Below are 10,352 nucleotides of genomic sequence, written 5' to 3'. Positions count from 1 at the left end.
ATATATATATATATACACTACACTACACTACACTACACTACACTACACTACACTACACTATACTCTAACTGTGGACAATGCCCTCCAACTGTGGACAATGCCCTCCGAGGAACCGCCGCATACCTCGAAAAACACTATTATACTGTACCACTATACTGTTACACTTTTTTTTGAACCACCAGCTTTTTTTTTTAAAACCACCAGCTGAGAAGAGGCTACAACTAACACACAACTACTTTGTAATTTCTAAACTTTATCACCACCAACAGTCGTGGGCCACCACCACCAACAGTCGTCGGCCATCACCACCCACCAACCCCACCTGATGTTGCCTGGAAACCACCACCAATGTTTTTTTAACAACGAAAACACCATCTGTGATTCTCTCAACGACTCTCAAGAAAAAAACCATCTGTGAAGAAAACTTTACAAATTACCATTAAAATCACAATTTCTTTTTTTAACACAAAAAAAAAAAAAAAAAAAAACAATATACACAACACATTTTCATAAAAGGAAAAACCCCACCAGCATCACCAGACCAACCACCACCTACAGCCGCTTCCGGCAACAAACAGCGCCGGCGACGAATTCCGGGAAGAAATAACAGCCACCGCCACCAAGATCTGAGAAAAAATCAATATTTTTTTTTTCATTACATACATCACTTATAACACAAAAAACTTATACATGATTAAATTAAAAGTAAAACAACTGAATTTTTTTCGTTTTTTCTTCATTTCTCAAAATTTAATTTTTTTCCCTTTTTCTCACATACATCACTTATATATAGTATGTAAACATGAACAAATCAATTGAAATTTTTAAACCAAGATCTAAGCAAAGCAATTGAAATTTTTACATACTAACTGATGCATAAAAAATTATACATGGACAAGTCAAAGTTAAAACAAGAAAAGGTAAATTAAAAAAAAAACGGACCTGATAAAATATTCAGATCTGAAAAAATAAATCAGATCTATATATGGGGTGCGATGGTTGGGTGTAGAGCCAACGCCACGATCTAGCTCCGGTTACCACCGTTGTTGACCTCCGGCCACCACCACCGTTAGATTCCGTTCACCACCATCGACCTACAAAAACTCGGTCCATCACCGCCATCAACCATCGATCATAAGTACTAAACGAACTATAAAAAAATGATCTGTTTCAAGCAAGTTAACTTGATACTGTTCAAAAGGACATGTTCATCATTCAGTAGTTGTTAAGAGGGCTATTGTGTAACTTTTGTAGAAAGAGACGATACCGATGAGCCGGTTACATAACTCAGATATTGACCGGTAAAACATCTGGCGGTCTCTCCGACGTACACGTACACGGTACTACCTGTCCATGTCGTCTTCTTCTCCACAGGGACCTTTAATTAAAAATTTTATGACCGTAAAACATGCATTATGTTATAGGGAGTATCTCAGGAAGATGAAAATGAGAGGAAGATGCGTAGAGTAAAAGGAAATGGAAGGACATCACACGGTTTTGTTGGAAAGAACTGTGGCTAAAGGTAGGTAAAGATAAGCAAACTGTGGTATAGTTAATCATGGTTTAGTTAAATATATTGCCTGTGGAAGCTAGATAGTTTATGAGTGGTGGTGTTTCATGAAATTGGCATGTATAGTTGGAAAAACAAGTGTGATCTGTACTATTTTTGTTGACTCGGATATATGGTCTTCATTAGTGCAATGTTTCTTTACAAATAAAATTTGAATTTTTTTAATAAGATTAATGTAAAAGAATAAATAGCTTTTTGAAAATCAAAGTAACTTCTTTTTATTTTTCATTTAATGATCTGTTTCTTCGCACCTCTAAATTCATTAAGTAAGCTTTTTGTCGCTTAATCTATCACTTAATCTGAAATCAATCTGTTTTTAACACACATAAAATCGTACATCTATCTCCATTAAAAGAAAAATAGAAATAGAACTTGAAGATAATACAGAAAAAATTAAACAACATCTAAGATTGGTCAATCAATTTTTGTTAATCTATTATGTTAATATATTTTATATTAACATTATGGCAAAAAAAACATAATAAATGAACCGGAAGGAGTAGATCCGAGATGTGGCAGAAAAATAAAAAATAAATAATGTACCTGTAGGAGTAGATCTTGACGGAATGAGCCGGGTGCGGAGGTTTGCCGGAAAAATTAAAAACAAATCGTAAGCATAGATCTGGTCGACTACGGAGGTAAGCAGAGCTCTGTGGTGACGGAGGTGTTCCGGACTTAGGTGGTGACGGAGGTGTTCCGGACTTAGGTGGTGACGGAGGTGCACTAGAGTTAGGTGGTAAACGGAGGAGCACAAGAGTTAGGTGGTTGAAGAGGTGGCCGGAGTAGGGTAGGTTAGCCGGAGTTAGATGGCTTCGCCGGAGTTAAGGCGGCGAAGGTGGAATTGGGAGGAGGAGAGCGGGAGGTTTTTTGTTTATGGTTTGAGATTGGGTTAGAAAATGAAGGGTATTATAGATTATAGATAGTACTCCAGTAGATAGAAGGTTTTTAATTTAAATGAGGACAAAAGTCATGGTAACATAATAGTCCGTAAAAAGAGATACCAACTACCTACTAACCTTTTTTTTATTTACTTATTGTATGAGTACAATATTTTATGATTTTTTTTTATAGACAACAGTAAATATTATTATATATTAATAAACTAGCAAGATGCTAGGGGTTACAATGATTTCATCACGACATAATTCTTAGACACAAAACTAAACATGACACGATAATCCTCACTCGAATTGGCAACACGATTTTTAACAAACGCGACATATGGTATCCTCCTCTAAACATGACACGACTTCAACAATCCTAAACCTCACTCGAATTGGCATAAACGCGACTTTCACGAACACGACAAATGAAAGATCCAACTATCAAGAAACTCTCTCGATAAACAACCATAACACATTACAAATCACGTAAGGGCAAACACTCGATAGAGAATATGGAATCGGAGCACACAAACAACAATCACGACACCAGAAGCCCCCGAAACCAAATCACGATTTTTAACAAACACGAACAACAAACATGAAACCACCGAAACCAAGCTCCAACCACACAATCAAATCGAGAGGTGATAATGTAATATGTCAAGATGGTTATACAAGAAACAAACCAAGACAGAGGGACCACCACATGATGAACACGATCACCCACCAGAAGAGGAGGAGAACACAACCAACCACACGACGCAACCGAGAAATAAAAACCACGAATAGAACCCCGCCTGCTACCACTTCAAAACCTCGAACCCAAAAATACCCAAGAAACACATCACAGAGCATCTGAAACCCGAAAACGGAATGAGAACTAGGCAACCAAACTCTGGAGCCAATAGTCTCAGTTGCAACCAGCTGAACCCACGAAAGACCAAATCATCCATAACTGAAGGAACCTCAACAGTCTTAAAATCACGAACCAGTACAATAAATCATCCACGAGCCTACAAACTCTAACCTGAATTTATGAAGATGAGACCATGAACAGATGTAGCAGAAGCAAGGCGGATCCAGTCCGATAATGGCATACAACCGTCGGAGGGAGTAACACACGATATTGAAGAACGAAACTCCGATGACCAGAATCGACGCCGGTTAATAGGTTACCGGCACAAAAACGACGAGGACCAGTCCCCCAACAACCCAAACAACACTCACCTCCCCCACAAGCACCACCGAATACAAGATCTACTCGTGATGGGTAAAATGACAACAACTAAAACCTTTTTTTATTTACTATATACCAGCGCTATTTTCAATATGGGTTCAAGTTAAGGAGTACATTTTTAGCTTATTTTTGTAGTATATAATATATAATATAATAAATAATATTTTTAGTATATATAGTATATGAAAATGGAAATATGAAAAGATATTGATTCCTTTTATTACTCTCTAAAATTTTGACTTACCAAATCATTTAAAAGCATATTCTATCAAACAACAACAACAACAACAACAACAACAATACCCAATCCCGCGCCTGCGAGGTATGGGGGAGGTAAGATGTAGACAATCCTTCCTCTACCCTAAACTAGAAGAGAAGTCGTTTCTGTTACCACGAGTCGAGAGAATTCTCCACCCACGGGAAAGGAAATTCATCCCCCTCTCTACTCCAGGGTAGAGAGATTGCTTCCGTGAGGACCTCCGGCTAAAAAAAGACTTTTTTTTTAAATTTAAAACTAAAAAATAGAAATTAAAAAATAAATTAAAAAATACAAAGATAAATAAAAAAAATAATAAAATAAATAGATAAATATATAGATAAAAAAAAAAAGGGGGGGGGGGACGCCATGAAAATGGTAGAATCAGATTTTCATGGAGTTTAAAGCATGCCTAAGAATCAATTTAGGCTCTGAGCGGCAGTCAAGACGCCACTAAAACGACACTTGTCGTTGCCTCAATAAATAGAGCCAAAAGACCTTGTGGACAGCAACTCGAGAGCATGCCGGGTGGAAGTTGTTGCGCAAGCAAAGAGCCAACCACGCAAACCAAAAAGATAACAAGCATTTTAGTAATTAATTTATAACGTACCTACTTGACATATATTTTAATACCGTTAAATGCAAAAATTATGTGACTAATGAACTTTTAAGATAGCTACTTAACAACTATTCTATAACAATTTCGTACACATTACATGTATGTTAATAGCTTCACACGAACTTTATCATTCTTCGTAATAAACGAACACAAAATAACAACCCGCAACGACGCGCGAAAACGCTAAAAAATCTATTTTCTCAAATGATCGTCAACAGCGGCGACTTCAAGCAGCGACCGACGTCAGTCACTACCACTATCACCCAAATCTGGAAAAAAAAGGTTAAAAAAAAGTAATCAAAACACAAAAGCGATATGTAAACGCAAAACAAAATCAGATCTAGAAAGAAAAGATCTCACATCTTAAGAAAATTAATTAAATCTAAAAATAAAATTTTGATACATAGAGAAGCGCAACTTATCTTAACATCATGGTGATTTGGGTTGTGATCGGCGGACCACCGCTGTCGGCGATGTACCCTAGCCACCGTCTTCGGGCGTTTATAAAAAGAAAAAAATAGTGGTAAGAACCCAACATATCCGAAGGCCTGATTTCGGGTGAAGATTGAAGCATATCAGCGCGGGAGATGAGTAGTGGACGGAGGTGCGTCGGATTTAATGGACAGAGGTACGATGGTAAAATCCGGTTGCCGGAGTTGGTCGGTTTCGCCGGAGTAATGGTGGTGGCGGCGACATATTTGGGAGTTGGAGGGTGAGAGGTTTTTTTTGTCTTCCTATGGTTTACAAAGTTTCAAGAGAGTTTAAGGTAGTTTGTTGGATGGAAATTTGGTTTATTGTTTATACTCGATTATTAAGATCATTGTTTTTCAATCGCCCCAACATCGTGGGGCCTACAAAACTAGTTTATAAGCAATTGACGATGAATTCTTCTTCGTAATAAAAACTTGGATATTTGTTGAGCTTTAAAATTGATTTCTATTTAGAGTGCTCCCAACCATGACACAATGTCTTCCAGGACTAACCAACCATTCAGCGCCACATCAGCACCTCCATCTCACTTCCTTCCCAGGACTAAACCCAGGACTAAACACTCCCAACAAAGACACTCCTCCTTCCATTTTTTTATTTTATTTTTGAATTATTTTATATTATCAAATAATTATTAATATTTATATGATAAATTAAAAATAAAAAACATAAAACTACCATTTCATTAAAATTAAAAAAAATACAATAATTAAAATTTAAAACATTATGACGATTTAAAATTAAAAGATTACGACAATTAAAAAAAAAATACTAGAAAGCCAAATAATCAAACTACTCGTCGTCGTCGTCGTTCATGTTTTGCAATTTCTTCGCATATTTTTTCTTAATTTTGTCTCGAGCAAGCATTAGCATTTCGTATTCATCGGGAGGCAAATCTCGTGACACCGGTTTGGAAAGAAGCTTCAACCCTTTAAACATAGTCCGCATGTTGCTATCATCTTGTAGCTTTTTCATGGTTTGATTCGCCACATCTTGTGAAGCTTGGACCATTGAGCAATTTTAAAGCGAGCTTCTTCGGAGGACATACGGCTCGCGGCATCGGATGAGTACGAGTCCCTTTGACTTTTAGCTCGACTTGGTGGACGTCGGATTGGGTCGGTATCCTTTAACAAATTTTCCATTTGAGTTGGGTCGGGGTGCATGCTGGTGTTCGGGTTGGAACTTCCCTCGGTTTGATCATTAATGGGTATATGATCGGGTTCTTTTCGTTTGTTGCTACTCGAAATACTTTCGCCTTCTAAAAACTTCGGGCAATTCCTTAACACTCGCCACGCATCCTCAAACGCAAAGTGTCGTCCCTTTGTTTGCGCTTTGAAAGCCATTCGTGCCGCGGACATAATGTCGTCATTATTACAACCACTTTCCCACATTCTCTCGTATTTGTTGTAAATACCGATCCATATCTTGACATCCCTTTGCATTTTCGACCATTTTCCACTTATTTGATCCGGACGTCTTTTCACCGGGACAATCGAATTGTATTGTCTTCGAAATTCTCCCCAAAATGAAGTATGACTTTGGTCGTTTCCGACACTCGGGTGTTCGGAAACATATACAAAACGCTCGGCTAAAATTTTTGTCTCCAAGTCGGTCCACGCGGTCTTCGGACACCTCACTTTCTTTTCTACCACTTTTCCTTTTCCTTTTCCTTTCGGATCACTTTCGGGTTCGGGTTCGGGTTCGAGCTCGGGTTCGGATTCGGGTTCATTTTGGAGTGGTGTTTCGGGAACTTCTTCGTCGGACGATTCGTCACGGAGACTAGGATAATAAGGTGTTTGTTTCGTTTGTTGTTGGTTCGGGTAGATTTGAACGTTTTGAGAGAGTTGGTTCGGGTAAATTGGAACATTTTGAGAGAGTTGGTTCGGGAAGAGTGGAACATTTTGAGATTGTTGGTTATGGTAGAGTGGAACATTTTGAGATTGTTGTTGATGGACGTTTCCGAACATACCCGCAAATGCATTAGTATTTGCAAAACGAGAAAACCCGGTAGTTTGTTGCGAGTTATCGAGTAGCATTTGCATCATATCTCGACTAACCGAATTTGAATCTTGAACTACCGGACGTTGTTTCGATTTTCCTTTGTTTGGTGTTTTTTTGGAACTCATTTTTTTGGTGATAGATGTGAGAAAAAATATTAGAAATGGAGAAGTAATATGAGATAGTTGTGTGAAAAATGGGGTTGAAATGTGGAGTATAAATAGAGTAAAAAAAGGGAGAAAAAAAAAACATAAATAAAAAAGGGGGAAATAGCCGTTAGAGCCGTTGGGAGTGGAGATATAGCCGTTGGTGGCTCTCAACGGGTCAAAATACCCGTTTCCTACCGCCCTCAATTATGCTCAAAAAAGAAAACCAGCTGGACGAAACAACCTGGGCGGTTCTTGGGCGGGCCCTGGGCGGTCCTGGTGCCAACGGCACCCAGGGTGGGCGGAGGTGGGCGGAGGATGAGGGCGGACGGTTGGGAGCACTCTTATAAGGAAGACTTAAGAGCCACAAGGTTATTTATTTTTATTCTAACAAGAGGTCTGAGGTTCAAATCTAACTAGTCGCTAATACACGTGAGTATTAATGCTTCCAGCATACACAAGAGAAAGAAATAAAAGAGTGAAATTAGTACATTTCCTATTTTGAAAACACAACTGCACAATATAATTGTATCACTTATTGAACAGTTGCAACCCCTATTTAGTTTTAAGTCAAGGTTAGTACTGTATTTGCTAATTAGCTTGACTTAAGATTGTACTCAACAACTTTTTACTAAGGCCAGAAACATCAATGCAATATATAACGAGGGCAATGTCTTCATTTCATTTAAATATTTGTTCCGTCTCAGGAATGTAGGACAAGTTCCAATTCCCATTGAAGAAGTTTGCATCAAACAATCAACTTTGAGAGCATGTATCTCATTCACCTTTATTCCATTTTGAACACATTTTAGTTCGTCGTAAAGTCCTTTTCAAGGGCTACAAAAAATCGCTAAAAGGTTATTAATATGTCACTCGATCATATTATATACATGGTATCCAAAGTTGGTGAAAACACACGATTTTAACACAATTTTCCAAAAGGAGAGACAACACAGCTTATTTAGTCAGGTCTAGACCTGACTGACTGTCAAATACAACCTTAACTATTGGTGATTACTTACCAGAATATCTTAATACATGTATATACAATAGTAGTCCATATCAATAATTGAATGGCCAAATATCCTAGCTACAGACTACAACAAAACAGTAGCCAGATTCTGATGTAGTATCAGATTAAAAGAATGTTAATCATTGAAAACATATTAACCTAACTGTCTGTATTTCAGATATGGATTGAAGCAATTTGATAACTGCAGTACCAAATTCATAGTACAAACAGTATGAATGATGTTACTACTTCAAGAAACATAGAATACAATTTTTTTACCTTGAATACAATCAGATCTATCAAAAATTCAAAAACTATATATCTCTCATTTCATACAATCAGATTTCAACTATTAAGTTGGAAACTACTGAAACGACTCTTCGACAACACTAAGATAAAAGAAATCAAAAACTATAATTACACACACCCTTGAGGATTCATAAAGGAAATTTAAAATCTTGATTCTTGACAGGGCATCTCTGAAATGTCCCTAAAATCATCAAGATCCAAACTTTAACGTTCAATCTTCTCAAGATCATCATTAACATCATAACCCATGATCATAACCATAACCAAATTGGATTATTCAAAATCTGAGTTCTTGAAATTAACACATTCCTAACTAAAATACCAAATTAATATCATCAAGATCCAAACTTTAATCTTCAATCATCTCAAAAAAGTCATAAACAACAGAACCCAATACTCCAAATTCATTTATTGATTGGCGTTTTACAGTTCTTGAATTCTTGCAACAATTTCCCATCTCTAATTCCAACAAGAAATTGGGCTAACCCTTCAAGAAACAAAGCTGCTTGATAAGGACTTGTAACACTAACAATCTCTGATATAACATCTTTCCTTAACCTATTTGCATCCATAACAATACCCACCATTTCCTCTTCCAATTCGGCCGCAGCCGTAGCAGCCGTCACCTCGCCGGACCCCACTTTCTCAACAAACCCAAATTGTGCTTTCCTAACCCTGTTCATTAATGCAGGTACCATTAACCTCAACCCGCGTTCAATTTGATCGATTCTAGACGTTAATTTATGAGATTGAATCTTCCATGCATTCATTAATGGCCACTGTTTCTTTAAAAACTCGCAAGATTCACCCACTTCAATTTCTTCATCTTCTTGATCATAATTCTGTTGATCATAATCTTCAAGATCATGCTCCTGACCATCATATTCATCTTCTTCATTTTCTTGATCTGATAACTCATCATCATGTTGAAGAAGATAAGATCTGATAAGATTCGTAAAAAGGTAAGGATGTAAATCACCCAACCAAAGAAATGGGATTTCAATAGGGTTGCGATGATCAACAGGGTATAGAATTTGTGACACGTCAGCAGTGGCTGCAAGATCAAGGGCTAAATAGTATGATTTGAAATGATGGTGAATGATTTCAACATGTGCGGATAAAAGATTTGGGGTTGAAGTGTTGGAGTGCGTGTGATGGTGTAGATTAGGGAGGTGTTTGTGTTTAAGGGTTGTGATCCAATCGGAATAATAGTCTTTGAACGGCCGGAGTGTTCCACCGGTGATGGGTTTCTTCCGAGCTGCATGAATGTTGAATTAGTTAGTGATAAAGATTAAAAAAATATGAATTTGATGAAAATAAAGAGAAAGACTTACATAAAGACTTGAACATCTTTTTAGGGGAAAAAGATTGGGGTTTCATGATTGTGGGATTAAGAATTTTTTGAGAAGATGATGATGATAATGATGATGATGATGGTGGTGGTGGATTGAAAATTACAGGAGTATGTAATTCTGAATTGATTTTGTTTTAGGGCAATTGTATATGTTCTTTTATTCAGGACTAATTTGAATTAGGGCTCTTCTAACTCTTCAATACTCTTTACTGTACGGAGTTTTATTTTTGGGTTTGACCTTGTTTACCTTTTAATTTTCGAATTCAATAACTTTATATATGTGTAAAGAGGAATATTCATTTGAGTCCATAAATTAAGTTGAGATTCAAGGGACCAATGAGAGCGCGACACGTGTCGCGAAAATCGCATGTGATTGGAAAAAAAATTTAAAAAATTTTTTTCGAAAATTTTTTTTTAAATTTTTTTCGATTTTTTAAAATTTTTTATTTTATTTTATTGCAATCACATGTTATTTACC

The 10,352-nt window shown here is 37.0% G+C and overlaps 1 protein-coding gene and 1 long non-coding RNA gene across 2 annotated transcripts; both read right to left on the bottom strand.

Annotated features, from left to right (window-relative positions):
• Nucleotides 1–469: 469 nt before the first annotated feature.
• LOC139852966 (uncharacterized) lies at nucleotides 470–2,479 on the bottom strand. Its single transcript, XR_011761229.1, has 3 exons — nucleotides 2,114–2,479; nucleotides 943–1,094; nucleotides 470–626 (listed from the first exon to the last, which is right to left on the bottom strand). It is a non-coding gene; the product is annotated as an uncharacterized lncRNA (long non-coding RNA).
• Nucleotides 2,480–8,495: 6,016 nt separating this feature from the next.
• On the bottom strand, nucleotides 8,496–9,974 carry LOC139855884 (protein INAPERTURATE POLLEN1). Its single transcript, XM_071845125.1, has 2 exons — nucleotides 9,855–9,974; nucleotides 8,496–9,778 (listed from the first exon to the last, which is right to left on the bottom strand). The coding sequence occupies exons 1-2, from the start codon at nucleotides 9,898–9,900 to the stop codon at nucleotides 8,925–8,927; spliced, it is 900 nt and encodes a 299-aa protein (XP_071701226.1). The 5' UTR covers nucleotides 9,901–9,974; the 3' UTR covers nucleotides 8,496–8,924.
• Between the last annotated feature and the right edge of the window lie 378 nt (nucleotides 9,975–10,352).

The sequence above is a fragment of the Rutidosis leptorrhynchoides genome, chromosome 6, assembly GCF_046630445.1.
Source record: "Rutidosis leptorrhynchoides isolate AG116_Rl617_1_P2 chromosome 6, CSIRO_AGI_Rlap_v1, whole genome shotgun sequence".
Lineage (NCBI taxonomy): Eukaryota > Viridiplantae > Streptophyta > Magnoliopsida > Asterales > Asteraceae > Rutidosis > Rutidosis leptorrhynchoides.
Note: the sequence above shows the minus strand (reverse complement) of the source record. Positions and strands in the feature narration are given on the sequence as shown.